Raw genomic sequence first — 22,558 nt, forward strand, 5'->3', positions numbered from 1 at the left:
TCCATGCTCCTTATGTGTTACCAGCTCCTCCTGAACTCCAGGAAAGAAGTGCAGTGTAGCAGTGATTTTGATAAATTATGTTTTTGAGGGACTACTCAGTAGATTTCCCCATCCTGGTAGGGCAAAGTACTCTTACTTGCCAATGGGAGCTAGACCCCCCCTTCCTTCCCTTGGTTATCACAACTTTCTCTACCACCATTCATAAAATGTAACTATAAACATTTGCAGAGGAATATATGGCAGTGTGGCAGTCAGTCAGTCTCTCAAAAACACACCATCTGTGCTGGGAGTTCCTTGCCATAGAAAAAGGAATAGACTCTCCTGAAACCATCTTGATGGATTCAGACTTAGTCAAATCTAGATGGAGAGAATTAGTCTTGCTTTTTTCAAACATCATCTCCCATGGGATATGACCCCAGTGATCAAGGGTCATCTCCTCCATCTCCCTCCAAAGGGCATCATCAGTGGGGGTACCCTGAATTTGGTGAGGGAATATTTTATGGTGGGCTTCAGTGAGGTTATACTTCATACAAGAGATACTTAGAGATGGGGGAGCCCAAATAATTGACTTACCCCTTCAGTCATACGGGCATTTAAGGTTGCATTTGAATATGTATCATTAAAACTCCATTCCAGGTACTTTCCACAGAACAACAGACATTCTAAAGAACATGCTGCAGAATGAATTTAAAAACCTCTGTAGAACAGTGTTGCAGACCTGGTGGTGGTGCCCATGGAAACCTCAAAAGGATGCAGGTTGGCCTGTACTCTGTTTTCCAGGCGATAAAGAAAGTCAGGTTTTAGATTGTTTGACAAGGCCATCTGAAAGCAAACCATTTCTAAGTGGGTAGACCATTGCATTCTTTTCTGCTGTAAGCAACATGGAAAACCTGCCCCACAGGGGGAATAAGATCACATTCCACCAGGGCTGCATCTACCTCTACAGTCTTTCTCAGAGGTGTCCCTACCAAGGACATCCTAGAAGCTGCTAAAGATGTTGACCTCTGCTACTTTAGCTTTCACGATGATAAGCTGGGAGATGCACATACTCTGGTATCAAATAGAAGTCTTAAAACAAACATGCCCTGTGACATCCTGGATAAAAAAATTAAGGGATAACATTTCTACGTTTATCTAAATAATTTTCAGGATCAGTAATAACCAGGCCTTAAAGACCAGATATGATGTGGTAGATACCAGCACCAGGACAGAGGTATATGGGAAAGTGCTGTCAGACTATATCCTTTAGCTGAAGATGCTAAGGGGTTAGTTTTTAGACATTTGCTTGCCCAATGAGTTTTTCTGTCCAATCATTGCAAGTATTTTTTGTAACATCTTTATTAAATTGTTATATTTTAATTGGTAACATAGGCATACATGCATTAATAGCAAATAAAACAAACCATAGTAACAGTTTGCATTCTTATTGTCATGCAGTACACATATGCTTTAACAATTCTCATTCATTCCACTATTGTGAGTTGCTCAGTTACTGTTTCCATTAAACCTACCTTACTCTTACTCTTCCACCTGAATCTTAGTCTGCATGTATCATTCCCATAAATTCAAATTTTTTTTTCTATAAAACTTGCTCCTTCCTTTTTCTAAAGACCCACCTCCAGTGATTTAATCTCATCTAACAATATCCAATAGTTCAATTACAGTTGATTTAGATATTGATTACCATTTTCTAGTAATTGCCTTTGACTCCCTATTGAAATGTCGGCACTCAAAATGCCAAGTGCTGTAAAGCTGGGAAAAAAAGGACTGAACACCTGGAGAAGAAAGAATCTCAAAAATCTCTCGAATCTTTAAAATTTCTTTTTGCAAGAAGTGCATCTGATGAAGTTTGGCTATTGTGCCTTACGAAAGCGCTTACTTTGTGATTTTTATCCGAGTTCTTTTGCAGTAAATTATCGTGGTTCAATTCAGCTGTTTGGTTCATTTTTCTTCTTTTTTACAAGTTGGTGTTTTTTATGGTAATTTTAATGTTTCAAATCTGCCAAGTTGTTAAACTCTTAAGAAAACATTCCCAGTTACATCTCTCTTCCCTATCACAAATCCTTCATTTGCTCTGAAGTCTACTTTGTATAAAAATACTTACGCAAATGCTTCCATGCAAGAATCCTAAACCTTCAGGACTTTGTTGCATATTTGGTACCCTTAAAATTTTTTCCTCATTGTTCCTTTGTAAATTGCCTTTCCATTTACTTTTTCCAAATCATTTCTAACCTCCAGTGTTTGATTAATATAGTTATAATGCAGTGTTTTATATAACCTATTAATTATTCCTTTTTAATAGCATCTTCTCTTCTAGGCTTATCTAAAAACTGTACCAGAGCTGGTCTTTCACTTAGCTTTCCCCTGTCACTTTCTCTTTGCCAGTACTATATAAACAATCTCGGTTACAGAAGGCAGTCTCCTAACTTATAGTCAAAACTCCTGCTTAGCCTCATTGTACTCTCTTGTTATTTGCTGCCAATACATTGGTTTGTTTGGTAACTTCCTCCAGTAAATTTCAACACCCCCCCCCCATTTTCTGTATCCCTACTTGCAGACACAGCTGTAGGTAAAATTTCCTTTCTGTATTCAACCATTGCAAATGTTATTTAAGCACTGGAGGCGTAAGGTAGAACTGTGGAAGGCAGTCAAGCATATGTTTCATCCATCTGAAATATAACTGCAAGTGTTATTTAAGCACTGGAGGCGCAAGGTAGAACTGTGGAAGGCAGTCAAGCATATGTTTCATCCATCTGAAATATAACTGCAAGTGTCCCAATAAATCCTGGTCCATCTGGAGTCAGATAAGTGTAAAATCAGTACATGCATCTTCTCTTCTAGGCTTATCTAAAAACTGTACCAGAGCTGGTCTTTCACTTAGCTACTTGCAGACACAGCTGTAGGTAAAATTTCCTTTCTGTATTCAACCATTGCAAATGTTATTTAAGCACTGGAGGCGCAAGGTAGAACTGTGGAAGGCAGTCAAGCATATGTTTTATCCATCTGAAATATAACTGCAAGTGTCCCAATAAATCCTGGTCCATCTGGAGTCAGATAAGTGTAAAATCAGTACATGCAGAAAAAAAAAATGATAAAAGAGAGTTGTGGTGGCAGGGGAGGCAGCAGTATAGGGGGAATAGAGAACCCCCCCAGTACACCAAAAAAGCTCAGGCAATACTGGCCACCCCTCCGTCCTTTACCTCCCCTCATTTTGGTGGCAGATGAGCCTTCTTCAAGAAGGTGGTTCCATCTGACCAATGGCTAAATTCCTTCATTCTTCAAGCCTGCCAAATTAAGTTCATTACCTTTCACGGGGATACCCACATTTCCAGGGGATCGGCTATATCTACTGATGGACACATTGAGATAACTATTCATCATAGATGCAGTGGCAGTAGTACTGAAACCACAAGTGCGAAAAGGTTTCTATTTGCAGCTTTGTCTGGTATCAAAGAAAAATGTCTCATGGAGACCAAGTCCAGACTTGCCATATTTAACAAATTCCTGGACTAAAAATCAGTGAATGAAATGCCATCCCTAAAGGTGTCTTTCCTGTAACTGAAAAGGATGTCTACTCTCCCTGCTAGCTCTGAAGAACGCTTATCTACAAATTGTGATCTATCCAGAGCACAGATATATTTCCTCAGATGTGTGGTTGGGAACAGCCATTTCCAGCTCATATTCACATTTGGATGTTTCATTGCACTAAGGATATTAAAGAGGTAAGCAATGGCTTCTGCTTCCTTAACAACTAGGCAAATACACCTCTGTCTCTGTTTGCCTTGTATAAGCTCCCTCAGCATGAGCAAGGCAGTAGCTACCACATTATACCGCCTGAGATTCATCCTGTACATTCCAAGATGTTTTTTATTTAGATCAGTGTTGCAGTAGTCCTTACTAATGGGGCTTAGTTGGTAGGGGCCTAAGTATCTCTGGCACAGTTTCAGGAGCTCAGAATCCTTCACTCTTGGTGTAGTGTACATCCAACCACTGGGACATCCGAGTATGCCAGTGGACTCAGGACATGCACCTACTCCATTTTAGGACTTTCTTGCCACAGTTCTTGAATGCAGAGGCCCACTGTGCTTTCTGTCTTGCATTTAGTTCGTGTCATCCTCAGTGCAGTTGGATGATTTCTGCAGCTCAGAAACAATGATGTACCTTGTTGGGGAACCACTTTTTCTTCCTTAATTTTGTAGTTGGGTACAGTTGTTTAGTACTGAACTGTGTAGGAAAGAAGTGGCTGTTGCAGACAAATTCCACATAAGGAGTACCACAGCCACTGTGATCCACCTAGGTACAGACCATGATGTCAGAAACTGTGATGCCTGTCAGGGCTTCTCCCCAAAATGCTTAGTAGTAGACTTCACTCCTTATCCAAATACATAGCATGGATGAGACACGAGGCCCTAGCACAGTCTACATTGGTGACATCTGGTTTATTTCCCTCAAACCACCCCCCCCCAAAGGAAAAGGAAGAGAAATCATAAAATTATGCCAGATGACTTCAAAGATGGTTGCACACTGGTGATTTCAGCTCTCTGTATAAAAACAGAAAAGGAGTAAAAAGGGGCCATTTAAGCTATCAGTTTGGGTAAAATTCAGTCACTAGCTAGTAATTACACTGCCTCCTGGATGCCAACTTATAAAACATTTGGAAACCTGAGAGAAAATCAGCCAGAGAAGGAAAAGAGGGCACACTGAATGGGAAGACTCCTGCAGATGTTCAACAAAAAAGCAGTTCAAGTTCCACCTTTGGTACAGGGGATGACTTTTAAATAAGTCAACTGTACTCAGAGGTATTTAAAATAAATGAAACACTGAAGCAGTATATCAGCTCAAATAAGAAAAGGCTAAAACAAATGGAAGTAGCTTTAACTAGCTATTCAGATGAATTGCTAAAACTGCAAACATCGTGGTTGAAATGAAGAAAAGGCTGGCTGGCTATGAAACTCCTCAAGAAGAACTGTTTCAAAAATATAGTTAGAAGACAGAGTACGCAGAGAAAACCTGAGATTCTCTGCTGTACCAGAGAAACTGTGAAGAATGGGCTGTATTAATTTTCTGAAAGTACAAAAATGCACCTGGACTGGGATTCCACAGTAGGATTCCTTAATTGAAAGGGCACATTGTGTGCATGCTTCAAACTTGGCCATGAGAAAGCAGCCAAGACCTGTATTATTAAATTTGCATTCATACCAACAAAAATAGTTGATCTTGACATAACTGTAGCAGAAAAGAAAAGTGCATAGTGTTTATGGAAAATGATTAGTTACTGTACACCTGGCAGAAGAAAGCAAGTTTTTCCTAACAGGAAATGTAGAGAGGAAGGTATGGGATTCAAACTGATGTATCCAGCTAGCTTCATATTATTATTTTTCCAGGAAAATTAAGGACATTTTTTTATGCAGGACAGACTAAGGGGAAATAAAGTTTAACCAACAAAGAGTAAGGCAGCAAGCAAGAGGGAACTCTGCTCTTCATTCTTCTGAAAACAAAGTCCACAGAGAGACTTTGGAACAATGGAAAGGATTTCACTGAAAAAAGCATAGGAAACACTTGAAAAATCAGGAGTACCTTAGACTTGAACCAGAGGCTGGTTTTGGAAGATGGTGATGAACAGGAAGAAGACCAGCAACATTGAATTGTGAATGAATTGGAGAGAATAATCACTTCCATTGGATATAGGAAGAGACGTATAAAATATGAACTGGTAAGCAAAAGTGATTAAGAAAGACTGGAATTTTGTTAAACTTGTGGTGGAACTGTAAAGCATATACCTCACTATGTCATTAATGTTTAGAAGGACAATGCAGGTAAGGAAATTAAGAGGTAACTGTAAGAAAACAGTTGTTAATAGTTGTATAAAAATGTCATGTAAAGTGCCTGTTAGAATGTAAAGTAATTTTGCATAGTGTGCAGTTTAAGATATTTTAAATGTGAGGTGAGTAAGAGTCTTGTTAGTGACTGCTGTACAAGTTAAAAATGTTAACAAGTACTTTTCTTAGTTGCAATATATACTGCTTTATACTGCAGCAAGATAAAGGCTGGTCAGAAGCAAGTTAAAGTTAATATAATGTTGGGATCTTGGACATGATGGGATGGGGTGCAAAACTGTATTGATATATGTAGAATTAATATAGCAATTTCCCACATTTTTTATAAAGATGGAGGTCTGAGTTAATGTCCTTGGTTTACACACTGTAGGCTAGAGATTTCTACACAGTCTTGAAAAAATAAGACAAAATGGTGAAAGATGTGGAAAGTAGTGGGTTTTCTGCATATATAAAGTTTAGCTTTTTTATAAGCAAATATTCTCAGAAGGAGACGTGAAGTCTGCAGGTGTAGGAAGTTGGCCAAAGGAACTCTGTATATTGTTTTCTGAATAAAATTTACAAAGATTCCTTTACACATCTGCAAAGTTGTTTACTTTTTTTCTTATTGCTGGCTGCTTTTACTTGGAGATCTGTTCTCTGCAGGTGCAAGCAATTAATCTTGAAAGTTCTGAACACTCTATGGCAAGAAAAATGTGACATGTAAAGGTACAGCAGCAAGCAGATCAGTGAAAAATAGTTTTAATCTGTGGGAAGTTGATAAGTAGTAGCCTCCCAGTCTTAATATGTTAATGCATTTAACAGAACAGTGCACAGTTTACAGAGGTAGCCATTGTACTTTTTCTTTGGGCTAAAAGTTAATGTTTACTGAACAGATAACTATTAGTATAAGTGGAAACACAGGTTGTAACATGAGCTTTAGCATGGGTAACCTGACTTTTAGATTAGGTTGTGCCTGTAGATGTAGCCATTGATTTGGAGCATCTGCTGCTGTCTGGAGGGGTAACTTCATTTGTTGAAAATGTACACAGTTTTGTGTGTTTGATCTAAATTAAATGGGATGTGATGCAGAAAATGTATTTATAGTTTGAGTATTTTCATTGAAGCAAAGTCTTGAAAAATGTGATATAGGTTGAAGTGGAGATAAGCAAGCATGCAAGTTAAAAGTTGGAAATACACAGTCAAAAGGGAGAAGTAGATTTATATTATAATGGCTACTCTGTCTATATTACCATGAAAGGTATAGACAAATAGCAAAGAATGTTAAGAAGTGTAGGGTGCAAAAAAGCAATGTTGTATAAATCACATTTGGCTAGAAATGAGAATGTGAATTTGGCAAAGAGGATTTTATGATGGGCATTCTGAAGAATATCAGGGACAAATAAAAAAGGGAGCACTACTACTGATTGATGAGGAGAAACAAGTAGTGATAGAAAAGGGGAAATAGACAACAGTGGTACATTGTGTTGGTAAGGGATTGTTGCCAAGGGATGGAGATTATGCTGACATGTATATATTCCACCATAAACTGCTGTTATGGAGCTTAAAAATGGGAGAAATCATCAGCTTTGAGAAGGGAATAGTATTTATAGGTGTGGAATAGAACCTGATTTGCAATAGTGAGGATGCATCAGGAAGACCTAGAAGGCGATATGTAACATAAGAGGCTATATTTTTAAAGAAATATAAGAATATTTGGTATGGAAGTTGTGAATTCTGTTGTAAGAAGTAGGACAGAATTGACCTATTATTTCTCAAGATAACATAACTAGATTAGAATGGATAGAATTGTTTTTCTCAGGAGCACATGTATTTTAATTGAAAGCTTTGACAAACATCTAATAACTATTTCAGATCACGTACTGATAAAACTAAAATTAACATGCAGGGCGATGAAGCACAAATGAGACACTGACAGTTTCCTACTTGTTAAAAAGATGTTTAAGGAAATGGTAATGGGAGCGATTTTAGAGTTATTAGGAAAGATAAGACATTTTTTCAGAAGGGATAGATAGTAAGTGGGGTAAAAGAAAATGGAGTTTGAAAACAGTGTAGAAATAAGAGACAGAGGTATTGGAAAGAAGTAATAGGAATTATTTAGAGGGACTGATCAAGGTTGAAGTATTGTAGAATAATGGGAATCTGACAAAACAAGATGAATAACTGCAGAGTGCCATAACTCAGTCTCTTAGCACAAGAAATCTGGACAAAGCTTAAAACATTGGGAGGACAAAGGCCCAAAAATAGAGACAAATTTTAAATATTGATCTTATAAACTTAGAAAGGTGCTAGAATAACTGGATTTGTGTTAGCATATGTTTCTTGAAGGATATGAAGTCTGAAACTCAAATGTATGTCATTTATTGACTTTACTCCTCACTGATTTGCCAGAAAGCCACAAATTTTATAGAAAAAATACAAAAAAATATCAGGGAAAAAGCTGGACATTCTGTGAAAATCTGGACAGTTGAGAGGTATGCAGAGTGCTAAAGGGAAAATAAGGGAGTATTTCAATAATATGCATTATTTTTGCAATGGTCCTTTGAACAGACATTTTTTTCAATAATTCCAAAGCGCAAAAATATTTACCTTAATGATTTAGGCCTGTGATAAGGTGTAATTGCCGTGTTCTGTATCATAGGTTATGTGAAAGATTGGACTGTTTAGAAAACAAACAAGTCAAGTGAGCCAACATTTGCTGAATTTTGATTTCTGTCTTTAAAACAAAACAAAATAAAAACCTAACCAGGCATACAATTCCAGGTATAAAGAATAGGAAAGCCAGCTATGTTTATACACACACACACACACACACACACACACACACACACACACACGGCCTCGGCAGTCCAAGACAGCGAGAAACCTTGGTTGTCTTGTGAATATGCACATGAGTTAGACCCTTAGAACTGAATCTTACAATGAAGATGTCAGAGGTAAAATACTTAATGCTCCTGTGAAACAATCATTTTTTATTTAGTCAAAAAGCTGTTGAAGGCATTTTGAATCTTGAAAGGCAATACTGTTAATTCCTTTAGTGATATGTACTAACCCTTTGCTGCTTGAAACCAACTTAGTTTACTCCTAATAGGAAATATTTTCTACAGAAAAAAAGTTTTTCAGCAGATTTGTCCTCAAAAGCAGTTTGAGAAGCAGTTTTGTAATATTTTGAGCTCCCCAGAGAAAGGCTGTTGCAACCAAAGACTGCTGCCATCTTTTTACTCTTGTCTCTGTCCCAATACCTCCTGAGAAACAGGTTTCAGGGCAGTCATTCTCCTTTGCAACAGATTATTACAAGCATATGAATTCCAGACAGTTCAACAATGTGGTACAGTAGAACTTTTTCAGAAAAAGACAGCAAATGCACGATATTTTACAAACCCCACTCAATGAGTGAGTAATTAATAAACAACTCTTTTGTTAATGAATATGATACAATGGTTGCTCTTAAATCAAAGATAGCCAGGCTTTTTCAGTGTTACTCCAAGTACAAAAAATAGTTATAGTTCTAGATCTGCAAGAAATGAACAAGTTCATAAATACAACATATTTCAGGATGGTGACTGAAGACTGCTTCCTGTCACTGAACAGAATTCTTTTACGGTAGAGAAGTTGCTTATCATATTCCAATAAGACCATCTCAAAATAAATATTTCTGATTCAGATATCACATCCCAGCATTCATATCCTGTTCTTTCAGTCCATTCGATTTGACATGTGGGTCCTCTAGCTGCTTGTCTGATCCGACCCCACAGCTTCAGTGCTCTGGTATTGAGTCCCTTAAGAATTTTCTCTCCCATAATGAATCAATCCCCCTAACTACCTCAGATCTCATTTGCTTTCATAGCAAGTAGATCCAGTCTTGACGTACAGCTGAGTGATCCACCTCAAATTTTTCTACCTGGGATTATTAATCAAATCTTTATATTAAACATTTCTTCAGTGACATGGATGTTTTTTTTTTATATTATTGTTGGTCATTTTGGCAAATGAACCTACATTTGACTTTGATTTATTATTAGTCAGTTCTTGCATTTTATAGTGCCCTTTTATTTTTCTGTTTCGTGTTTGTACTTGTAAGTCTTTCTCCTTTTTGATTTTTATTTTGTCCGGTAGCGAGTCCCTTCATGCAGCAACTTTTTTCCCACCACTTGTCAGACAATAGTTAATTAGCTAAACAAGCTAAATACTAAAATAGTTGAAAAGTAAATAGTTTTAATAGTCAGCATTTTGATTTTTGATGACCAGTGCTTTTAATAGTATAGTTTATATACTAATTGCAGTTGTTTTATAGTGTTTTCCACAGGTATAGTAGTAGTTTAATGTTGTGTATATTATTGTTTTCCTGCTAGTCTTAGTAGTTACTTGCCTTTATTTTTTTCTTCTTCAGTGGATGAGCAGTCAAGCTTTAAATATGGTGTGTTTGAGGGTCCCCATCTTTCTGTGGAGTGAGATGTGTGGGGTTCAGGTCATGGGCCTTATTGGATAGAAGAAGTAAACTAATTTTAAAAGACATCCTGCTTCCAGATCTAGAGGTGACAAAATCCCAGAAACCTTGTGAAAATTATGCCAAGCATGACTTTGATCCTAAGAAAAGGCATGCAAAAATTGAGAGTTTGACTGCTTCGTAAGTTCCAAGCTCCTGCAGCCCACATTGCAACATTCACTCCATCACCAGATCCAGAGACCTTGAATCCTATCTTTGTAGATTACTTCCCCATGAAACAAACATTAGACAAGTCACATCAGTGCCTTCCGTTCAGACCATCTCTGTTGCTTTACATCAGGTCCTTTAGGTCAGAAGCAGAAATTTGAGAACACAGATTGAGATTCCACTCCCTTCAGTCCCTAAAGGCGACTGGATCTGCACAGATGTCTCTGATTTTGGTTCTTTTACCAGTCCAGCTGTTGGCTACTGTAGCTTTGGAATCATGTTTCCACCTGGGTCTTGTGGCCTTGATGCAGACCTTTCCTATAGCTTCAGCACTGAGGATTTTTGATCTGACTCATTCATCTCCTGCTTAGCAGGAGCTGAAGCAGTCTCTGAGACATGGGCAAAGCCGTTGACTTCGACTCTTGTATCAGGGCTGATGGGTTCAGCTCTAGTGCTAGTGCTGGTGTTGGAGTTATCAGCATGCAAGACTTTGCTTCTGGTCCCTTCATTGAGGCCTTCCATCTCCCCACCAATTACCATGACTGTCTCTCCGAAGGTAGGGTCAGAGCTGGATGCTGCAGTGATTTCCTCAGATCCAATGGAAGTAGGATCAGCCTTTGAGGTATCTGAGAGGATAATTGCCTTTCCTAAGAGAGTGGATTCACAGGTCCCAACAAGTATGGTTCTATCCTATAGTTCACTCTCCCTCTTTTACTCTTTTCATCAGATGTTGATGGGTCTGAGTTGTGCTGTTAGCTTCAAGACCTTTGCACAAAGGCAGATTTATTCCTCTGAGGAGTCAGGTGACACATACCCTGATGCTACCAAGAAGAGGAAGTGCAAGAGGAAGCACTTGTACTCCTTGTCCATTTCCCCATCTCAGAATACTGACTCAAGAGGAGGAAGGTTCCCCATAATCTCTTCCAGAGGACATGGATTCAGCAAAATGTTAAAGCTAATGCTCCGGAGGAGGTTTGGCCCATTGACTCCTCCCTCTCAGAATGAGGTAGTATAATTTAAGGCTTGCAGATCGGCACCATGTACATTGTGGGTGGCACCTCCAGCCCATACATAAGTTGATTCATTTAATTGTTGCTGTGATCTGTTTGTCTCCCCCTTCAGCAACAAGTGCAGAAACTACTTTGCCGTGATTCCCTTGCAAAGACGGTCATCAAGGAATGCTGTGTCCCAGCAATGGCCTTCTGGGCTTCAATATGCTTACCCCCTCTTCCCTGAGTCCCAGCCTTCCAGGAAACCTCACCCAGACCTCAACCTGAAACTGACTGTACATGATTTTCCCACTTCTAGTGATAAATCCCTCTCCACAGTGGTGATTACAATCCTGACAGCATCCTAGAAAGATTCTACCTGTAGAGTCTCTCATTTGAAATGTCCTTTGGGTTGTACCCTCAGAACATCGGGTCTATATTGGAACACCGAACATTTAAAATGTTGAGTGTTCTAATATCAACCCATTTTCAGTGAACACTGAAAATATCGAAGAAGCAGAAAACCAAATTCTTTCCTAGGGAAAGAATTTGGTTATCCGTTTCTGTTTCGGTATTTTCAGCACTCTGTTGGAATGTTATGGGTCAGGTTCAGGTAAGTGTGCGATTGAGAGTGGGTTAGGTATGTGTGAGATTGTGTGGACATAAGGGTTAGGGTGCCGGTGAGGTGAGTGTGCGATAGTGGCGGATCGTAGGGTTAGGGTTTGGGTTAAGGTAAGTGGATATTTAGTGGTGTGTGTATATAGTTTAGTGTAAGGTTAGTTGTAAGATTTTAGGTGTATGTGTGTGGATTGCTGTTTGTTGGGTGTGCTTGTGTTGTGTGTGTGTGTTTTGGAACAGCAAATTTTTTTCCCTAGGAAAGTATTTGCTGTTCTGAACGTTCGATATTTGGTATTTTTGATTGGTAGGGTTTGATATTAGAACACTCAACATTTTGAATGTTCTGTGATCTAATATAGACCCAGAACATCAACCCCTTTTCAGCTTATATTTCAGATATGCTCTGTTTTCTAGTTTCCTTGTTCAACTCAGATTCTAGTTTTTCTGAGATTAAAATATAACTGGCTACTATTTCCAGTTTTCGTGCTGGGTGTTGGGAATTCTTATTTGCTTTCCATCAACTCTGCAAAACATTTCTGAAGGGACCTTCTTGCATAGACCTCCTATCAGAGATGTGATTCTGCTCTCAAATATAAACTTGGCCTTAGAAGCCCTAACCAACATCTTGAGTGGAGCATGGAAACTGTCCTTTTGGAAGCCATCACTTCAGCCAGAAGAATTTCAGAACTCCACGCTTTATCCTCATCTCCTCCTTACCTAGTATTCACAAGGAAAATATATCATGAAGATGAATTCATCCTTTCTTCCCAGGGTGGCTTCTGAATTAAACGTTTTGCAGCCTATCCATTTACCAGTGTTCTCTCCCACATGTAAACACAAAGGAGAGTTCATCCTATATATCTTGGATGTACATAGGCAATCATGTTTCTGCCTTCATAGAACCAAGTCATTCAGAAAAGATGATCAACTATTTCCTTTGCTCCTGATGAACTTAGGCAAAAAGTATCTAAAATGTCCCTTACCAGATGGGTATCAGACTGCATTTCCTTTAATTATGCTGCTCCCAACAAAACTGTGCCTATCAAGTCAAGGGCTTATTTCACTAGAGCTGTGGCAACGTCTACAGCCTTCTTTAGATTCTCTTCAGTGGACAATATTTGCATTGCTGCCCCATTATCTTCCATACATTCTTTCATCAAACATTATAAACTGGACTACTTTTCTAGGGCTACACCATCCCACAGTGTTGCTGTCCTGAAGAGTCTCCTGTTACAAGGCCACTCTTGAGTTTATTGTAGCTTGGGATTCTGTCCCATGTCAGATCAGGTGGACTGAATGAATTGGATATGAAGGTTATGTACTTACCATATTGATAGATCCTTTTATTCATGTCCTTCCAGTGCGACAACACTCACTCCCTCCAATCCCTCTTCCTTATCTTGTAAGACTCAAAGGACTACTTAGTTTCTAGAGCTATTGTGTCAGTTTCAGGCAGGTCTTGAGATGTCAAACTAGATCTGAAGTAGTTAGTGGACTAGTGTGTTATGGGGCGGAAGGGTCTCTACTTTGGAACACTAATGCTGCTGGTTTGGATCCAACAAGTGGTTTGAGGGCCTGTGTATCTTATTGAATTGACATGAATGAAATAATCTATCATTCCTGCAAGTACATAGCTCTCATTTTTTCAGGTGTAATATTTGGACTGTCCCCACACCTGGAAGTATTTACCACTTGATTAAATTCACTGTTTGTACATCCCCAAAAAAAACATTTCTATTTTCCTTATCTGGACAGCTTGCTGAGACAGAAAACAGTTTTGATCTTTCATTCTCTAAGGATAACACATTCAGAAAGTCGTCTTTGATCCCTTAGCTTCAACAACTTTTCTAGGGGAAGTCATAATTCATTTCTGATTTTTCCTACATGAGACAAGCGAGATTCAAACAATTCTGACATACTTAGTCCTGCAACAAGACATTCCACCAAAACATATTCTGACAGTATATTTTCTGTCATTTTTCTGGTACCTTCTGCAAGATTTACATATGAGGAAAATAAATTGGCATCTCAGGAGTCTGTGGATTCAGTCTCAGGAACAAGTACAAGAAATGATTTATGTTCTTCATGGCATAATGAATAAATTAATTTAGTGAGCAAACAGCAAACTTTCCTGTTTGGAATAACACTTCTTTCTTCATCAGAGATTATATATTTGAAAACACTGTACAGTTTATGCCTAGCGAGCCCATCTGAGCATCTTGCCAGTACAAGGCAACTTGTTTTAACAGGAAATATCTCTGTGCAGTAGTCTAAAAGTGCTGAACGAAGTTCACAGAGCTGTGATAGCTTTTAAAGGATAATTTTTAGCCAGGGAGTTTCCGGTCAAGATGGTCCAAAAGTGTTGTGGTACACAGACAAACTAAGGTGAACTGAATCTTTCAATCTATGAAAGGAAGCAGTTAAAATCTGAAACAGCTTTACAGTTGTATTTTTATGTTTTATCAGTCAGTGTCCCAGGTTTACAAAGTCAGTGACACATGCTTTGAGCAGAAAGAACATTGGCTTATTACTGGAAACTAGATCCTTGCATTCTTCAAGAGACTGTGCAGAACCAATCCCTTCCAAAAGTATATTTGGTTGCTATAAATTACAACAGACAAGTCAAAAACTGTTTTTTAAACTATCCCCCCCTACTACAGTATGGACGATGGATGCTTTTTGCCTTGAGTGTAGTTCAATTCTCAATGTATGTCTTCTCTTTTTTTTTTACTGATTCAAAAAGTGCTGTTCAAATCAAGACAAAGCCAGTGTAATACAACTCCTCCTTGACCAAGATTGCCAACCATGGTGTTCTTTGTTAATGAATATGATCACTTGTATCCTGTAGCCATTACTTCTTCACAAATCCTTATTCGCTCAACAGCAACACAGTTTTCTATCATAATCTTACAAATCAGAATCAATTAGTAAAGATGATAACATTTTTATTTCCTCTCTGGTGTTGCGTATGTTAAAGAATACAAGAACGTCTTGTGTTCAGAAGTGGGAAAGTATTTTGTAACAAGGTCTAGTCCTGTGCATTGTACCTTTCCAAGATTACTGGACTTTTTAAGTTATGCGAGTCCAACTTTGTGTATACATCCATTGAAGTCCATATTATCTGCCTTTTTTTTTAACCAACTTTTCAGCAGGGATTCACATCCATCTGTAAAACGCCTTCCTTAAAGGAACTGCACATTTTGAGACCTCCTAAAAACACCTGTTTTCCCCTATGGGATTTAAAGTTTATGCTGAAGAAAAACTTGCTTTAACTACTTTTGAACCTTCAGAGACTTCAGTGCTAAAATAACTCCCAGAAATCACTTTTTATAGAGGTTGTCACATTTGACAGGAGATTGAGTTACAAGACTTTGTGTTTAAATCACATTATGTGGTTTTCCACAATAAGATTCTCTGTCAAGATCAACCCTCCTTTCATACTCATAATAGTATCACCAGTCTCGCTTAATCAGTCTGTTCAACTGTTAGTCTTTAATGCAAACTGCTAGAATGATGGATGACATTGTTTACGCCTGCTGGATGTACACAGAAAACATGTATGTTATACAAGGCGAGTAAAATAAATGAAAATGGTTAATCAGCTTTTGTTTCATTCAGTAAGGGTGAAAGAAGGCCTTTTGAAAATTTGTTTCCTTGCATTGCCTTTTATTATAAATGCACTAAATCTCTATTAAGGCACCGTAAGAAGCCATTTGACTGGAGCAGCAAGTATACTTAACAAAATTTTAGATCTATAGGGATTGGTCACCCCTAAATGATTATACATGATTATTACTTAGTTTGATCCATAGCAGCTTGATTTTCAATGTAATTATAATTAAGAAAATAGATTACTACAGTCAGAGTTCATTGCAGGGGCTAGTAGTCTTGAGGGAACAGAAGAAGGCTCCTAGCCATACCAGATGTGTACAAATCTTTGACGGTTCTAAAGAATGTTGATGGTAGGGCTACCTAAGGACCTTCATAGAAAACACATAGTACTGCTGATGAAATCTATGTGCTGTTATACTTGGACCAGGCACCAGTCATGGGTTTGATTCCCCACAATCTGTATTTGTCTACTGTGCGATTCTTAGACTGCGGTGGTGGTGCTGCAGTAGCGTTGTCGCCTCACAGTAAGACATTGTCCCGTTCGATTCTCAGCTAGAGCGTCTTCTGTGTGGAGGCATACATGAATGGGGCGTACCTTCGTTGAAGGTTGTGCGTCAGGGCTGGTAACCCGGTACGTAAAAATCCACTACCAATCATTAGCGGACCGGAGTTCTGCTGTGGTGACCCCTAACCAGGAAAAAGCCGAAAGTGTAGTTGCTCCCAGATTGCCCCTGAGAAGGGACTGTATCTCCAGTGGACTTATCCAGTTAACAGATGTAATTATAATTATTGGATAAAGAGAAAGGTAGGTGAGATATAACATAGATGTCATGACTGCTGTTATGCTGACCACTTCTTGAGTATGTGTTTTTATTGTAAGTATATTGTACTTTTCCTTGCTACCTATGATTCATGTCTTAAGTGGAGTATGTTAAATAGTGCATTATGTGGAAATATGTGTGTGGCATACACAGGTGTCAATAAAAGGTTTAGGTACCATGACACACAAGTGATGTTTTTCCTTCCCTATGTTAAGATTCTGTATTTGCCATCTAATGCTTTGTTTACAGTTTGCACTGCATACCTTCCATGTCATTTTGTTTCTGCGTGCACTAACTACATTGGTGCTTTTCATTGCTGTTACTTGTTAGGTGAAAAAGCATGTACGGAGCTTCCACTCAGAAAAGATCTACCAATGTACAGAGTGTGACAAGGCCTTTTGTCGACCTGACAAATTGCGGTTGCATATGCTACGGCATTCTGATCGGAAGGATTTTCTCTGCTCAGCATGTGGCAAACAGTTTAAGGTAAGGATTATGAGTGCAGTCATTTTGGAGAAAATGGCATGAGACCATATTGATGAGTAGTGGATAAATAAACAAAAATAGTGAGAGACTGGCAATTACTTGTATGATAGTGATGCCTTCAGTTGTTTTTTCTGTATATGATATTGTTTCAGTGCGGATTTTTCAGCATTTGAACTTATCTTTATCTTACAATATTATGCAATATGTGTACTAACAGACCATTTCCAGCATAAAAGTATAAGGAAGCTGCCGACAAAGCATACTGCTAAATGAGCCAGAAGGCTTTCTATTGAGGGTACTTCCAGAGTGAGTAGACACGGCAATCATTCTTATGAAAGTAAAAGCCATATTCTTGTATGTTCTTTAGATGACTTTCAGTCTGATTCTCTGAAGAAAGCCATTTACTCACTGGCCTGCCATGTAGGCATATTTCTCACTGTCTTGATCTTTCAGCTTTCATGCTTTTTTTAAATACTTTTATTAAACTATTACTTAAGACATAGGTAAACATACATTAACAGAAAAGAAAAAACATATTAGCACATGTCATTTACATACATTATACATATACATCACATACAATTTCTTTCTTCATCTCAGCTTCCATGCATTTGACCTTAATTTGCTGATACTTTTGGAAAGAATGACTGCTCAGGCAGTCATTGTGTGCTAAGAAGGTAGATGGTGTCCACACTTGGTGAGGAGTTGGGGGCTAGATAACTAGATTTTTCTGTAAAAGTGATTTTGTGAAATCTGGTGACATTTAACTACTGTATATTGTTAATTATCTTCTATCTTACCTTTCACAGAGAAAGGACAAACTGAGAGAACATATGCAAAGGATGCACAACCCAGAGAGGGAGGCAAAGAAAGCAGATCGAATCCACCGTTCCAAAGCTTTCAAACCTAAGATCCCTTCTACAGACTATGAGAACTTCATGTTCAAGTGCCGTCTTTGCATGATGGGTTTCAGGAGACGGGGCATGCTGGTTAGTATCTTGTAAACTTTAGGATGTATGAGGCATGCTTATTAGTATTTAGTTGTAAACTTCTAGTGTTGGGGCATGCTGACTAGTATACTTTTTAAAGCAGAGGAGGTGGTGTGGTATTGGTACTATTCCCCTGAGTGATAAAGTCACGACTTCGCCTCAGGTACAGTTTCCAATAGTGGGTCTGATAGCTGAAGAGTTGGCTTGTGAGGTGGGAATAAACTGCCAAGTTGACCTGCCATGGGGGAGGTTTACGTCAGAATGTGTCTCTCACTATACACCTGTCAGAGAGCAGGTGCACCAACAGTCTGACATCACACCAGCTTGTTCTTATCAAGCATTGCATTTCACTTAGTTGGGCTGAATGTATGGAAGCGCACATCTGGCACCAATATTGCAGGCAGTGCATCAGCAGTGTGCACACTTTATAGATTGCAATGGCATGTGGTGAAATAGGGAGTATACAGATGTTCTTCCTGTTTCACTGTTGTAGTCCTCACACTTGGGTTATCCTGCCAGGGGTACCCCCCAGTCAGCCCGAATACCAGAGGCTTAGTGTTTCTGCATCAGTTGCTGTCGCTCCAGGACTGAAATCAGGTCGTCAGTGGTATAAAAACAGGCAGCCAATGCCATTACATCAGTCTTTCTTGCCCAAAGCAAGAATCAGTTCGCACGAGTGCCGGTCGGCCACTACCTGAGTTTTCGTTTCCGAAGTTGAAGTCTTCTAAAGCTAAGTACCCCATTGGGGATCCTTTTTTCTTGCTCTAACTGATGTCAGAAAAAGTTAACAATTGTCTCACCTGTGGAAAGCAAATACCACACACACATTTCCATTCTTACTGCGTCACCTGTTTAGGCCCAGACCACGACTTCCCTCATAGCCGGTTTTGCACTTTGTTCAATGCCTGACCTATATGTCGTTGGGCCCTTATCGTAGCTAAATACTTTCTCTCTCGATATCCGTATTCTGAAATGGCTTCGGTAAGCCATCCAACTACCGATCTTCCGAAAAAAAATGTAAGGATAAAGACAGAGACAAGACTGCACAGGTCCAAAACTGCCGACGATACTTCCGTTAAGCTAGTCGCCAGTTCACCGATACTCAGTGAGGCGCTTTTGCAGCCCCTGATGCCCACTTCAATAGATTCACAGGCCACTACAGAGACCCGTTTGGAGCCCGGTATACTGCAAGACTATTCTTTGACTACGGAACCTGCGGATGTCTCTACCTTGGATGGGTCCAGAGACTCTGTGCAGGCATCGGCTTCTGAGGAAGTTCTTCACACTACCAATATTCGACACAAACAGACGGTTTCTTTCGCGTCTTCAGTTCTTTCAAAACTATCGAGTTTCTAAGGCCCAGATTATGAACTACGCCTAAAAAAACTACTACCCAACCTCAAGCGCCTGCTTCCATGCCTTAATCTCAGACGCTTAAAATGGCGGAAGACCTTATCATGCTGATTATGGGAAGCCAGCCTACCCCTGCTAAAAGAAAGAGACTTGTCCCCAGCAGCTTTATCTGACCCAAGAGTCCGACGACTCTGAGGTTTCTAATTATGAAGACATGCCCTTATCTGCTTATGAGGATTCAGATGCAGAGGAATCCATTCCTTCTGCCTGTCCTCCAGAGAATTTTTCTTTTAGTGAAACCCTACATACCTTGAGAGAGCATTTCCATTGGGAATGCCAAGATTATCCTCGGTCCAAAAAGAGACTCAAGGAATTTTTAGATTTGTCAGAGCACAGACCCTTAGCTATTCCTCCTGTTCTGGATGTTGTGGATGATGTTTTTATGGAATCCAGTCTAACTCCTGATACTCTACCTCCTGCTCCCAGGAAACCTGACAGGTACTTCAGAGTCGCTGACTCACACAAATTTCTTTTCAAAAATTCTACTGATGACCCAAAAGTCATCTCTCAAGGACCTAAGAGAATAAAAGCAAATACAGCTAAGAATCCCACCCCCTCAGACAGGGATTCCCGAGCTTTAGACAGATAGGGTAAAAATGTATACACCTCTGCAACTCTTGCCATTAGAGCATTAAATTGTCAATTCCACATGCTGAAGTACCAAAATTATCTACCTTCACAGACTGTGCAGAAAATAAAGAATTACAGGAGCTTATGCATTCTGCAAGCCAAGTTAGTCGGCATACCCTGCAGTGTGGGTTTGATGCCCTAGAAGCATCCTGCAGGGCAGCAGTCACAGGTTCTGTACTTAGAAGGCATGCTTGGCTTAAGGAACAGACCTTGCCAGACCATGTCAAACCAAAATTATTGGACGCATCACTGAACAAAGACAATCTGTGTGACACCAAAGGAGAAGAGGTTCTAAAGAAGGTGGAAGAAAAAGCTAAGTCTGTGCAGACAGTTAAAGATTTTTTGCAAGTCCAGCCTCCAAGATTCAGTAGGCATTGCCCCTCAAAACATTGGTCCTTTCCAGACCCCTCAAAGCCACCTCAGACTAGACCTAGGGGAAACAGACCCCCCCCCCCCAGACAACAGTCTCAGGGTTTGCAGAGATCTAAGCAATGGAGTGCCTCCACTTCTAAAATGGAGTGCTAAGCCACCCCCTTATGGAAATAATTCATAATGACTTTTCAACTGCACCTCTTACCTCTGCCCACCTGCTTGTGCCCCTAGGAGGAAAACTTCCCTTCAATGCAAACAACTGGGCCTCCATCACCAATGATCGATGGGTCCTCAACATAGTGTCCCAGGGGTACAAATTTTATTTCCACACACTGCCAAACCCAAAAGGGTTCCCAGATCTTCCTCCAAATCAGTGGGCAGAGGCTCAAAACCAAGTTCATTCCCTGCTCTCCATGAGGGCAATTCAGCCTGTTCCTGCAGACCAGATAGGCCAAGGTTTCTATTCCAGACTTTTCCTGGTACCCAGAAAAGATGGCATCTGGCACCCAATCCTAGATCTATCCATTCTAAACACCTTCCTGGTGGTACCAAAATTCAAAATGCTCACCCTCCAACATCTTCTTCCTATGCTATCCAAAGATGCCTGGTTTAGCCACTCTAGACGTAAAAGAGGCCTATCTGCACATCCCAATCAGAGACTCTTGCAGGAAATATCTATGTTTCAGGGCAGGATCTATGCGTTATCAGTTCTCTGCATTTCCCTTTGGCTTATCCACTGCTCCCACAGTTTTCACCAAATGCCTGGCTCCAGCTATTGCTTTTTTCAGACTAAGAAATATTCAAATTTACCTCTATTTGGATGACTGCCTGATTCAGACAGACAGTCAGGAAAAACTGTTACAGCACCTGACATTTGTAAAAGATCTACTGACCTCACTGGGGTACACTATAAACGAAAAGAAATCCAAACTAGTCCCTAGTCATAAAATTGTATTCCTGGGAGCAGCCCTGGACACAGCATCCCAGATGGCATTCCTTACTCCAGAAAAGCAAGCCTATCTGACAGTCTACTTCTCTCAATGGACCACCAGAACCCAGTTATCCACAAGGAAAATCCTTCAAGCTGTAGGGTTCCTGGCCTCCTGCATTCTACTAATTCCGTATGCCAGACTGCATATGAGGAAACTTCAGTGGTACTTAAAAAGCCTTTGGTTTCAACATTCTCATGACCTGGAAACTATTATACCGATGATACCTTGTCTAAGGAAAGATTTTATGTGGTGGGCAGCAGCATGCAACCACAACAAGAGACTTCCCTTTTCACAACCCCACACTGCCCAGACCCTGACCACAGATGCATCAGACTATGCCTGGGGTGCACACCTCGACGGCAGGTGCATTCAGGGCCACTGGAGCCCAAATCAAATTCATCTGTACATCAGCCAAAAAGATATACTAGCTGTTCAGCACGCTCTGACAACTTTCAGACCCCTACTCTCTCCGGGGCCTCAACTAATCAAAACAGACAAAACCACAGTGATGTGGTACATCAGCAAGCAGGGAGGAACCTACTCTTACCCACTATGCAAGGTAGCCATGGTCCTTTGGCACACGGCTTCAGCCATGCAGATTCACCTGCTAGCACAATTCCTGCCAGGCAACCAAAACTCTCTGGAGACAACTTAAGCAGAAATCTCCTAGACCCACATGAGTGGTAATTAAACCACAGCACCTTCAGCCTCGTAACACAGAAATGGGGTACCCCGAAGGTGGACCTGTTTGCCTCCCACAACAACTACCAGCTCAGAAAATTCTGCACCAGGAAACCTCACAGCAAGGCCTGGAAAGTGGATGCCCTATCCTTCCAATGGGTAAACCTTTTGCTCTATGCATTTCCTTTTTTACCTCTTTTTTTAAAGGTGTTACTCAAAATAAGGGAGGAAAGAACTAGGGCAATCCAGATTGCCCCAGACTGGCCACGCCAACACTGGTACCCACTATTGCGCAGCCTGTCACCGTTGCCTCCATGGCACCTCCCTCAGATTCTAACTCTCCTGATGCAGCAAAAGGGAGAGTTCTTGCATCCACAATTGCAGATCCTGAACCTGGCAGCCTGGCTTATTCCTTGACCTCTCCTCCAGTGGCTAGCCTAAGTAAGCAAGTCTGGGACGTTATAAGT

General features: G+C 40.0%; 1 protein-coding gene across 2 annotated transcripts in view; it reads left to right on the plus strand.

Annotated features, from left to right (window-relative positions):
- The window catches only part of PRDM10 (PR/SET domain 10), a 1,088,540-nt gene that overhangs the window by 668,753 nt on the left and 397,229 nt on the right, over positions 1 to 22,558 (plus strand). For both annotated transcript variants that reach the window (XM_044081083.1, XM_044081084.1), the window contains 2 exons: positions 16,859 to 17,014; positions 17,824 to 18,003. In XM_044081083.1, coding sequence (XP_043937018.1) covers positions 16,859 to 17,014; positions 17,824 to 18,003 — 336 coding nt within the window. The remainder of the gene's footprint in view (positions 1 to 16,858; positions 17,015 to 17,823; positions 18,004 to 22,558) is intronic.

Source organism: Protopterus annectens, chromosome 8.part0, assembly GCF_019279795.1.
Source record: "Protopterus annectens isolate FY-2018-M chromosome 8.part0, PAN1.0, whole genome shotgun sequence".
Taxonomy (NCBI): domain Eukaryota; kingdom Metazoa; phylum Chordata; order Ceratodontiformes; family Protopteridae; genus Protopterus; species Protopterus annectens.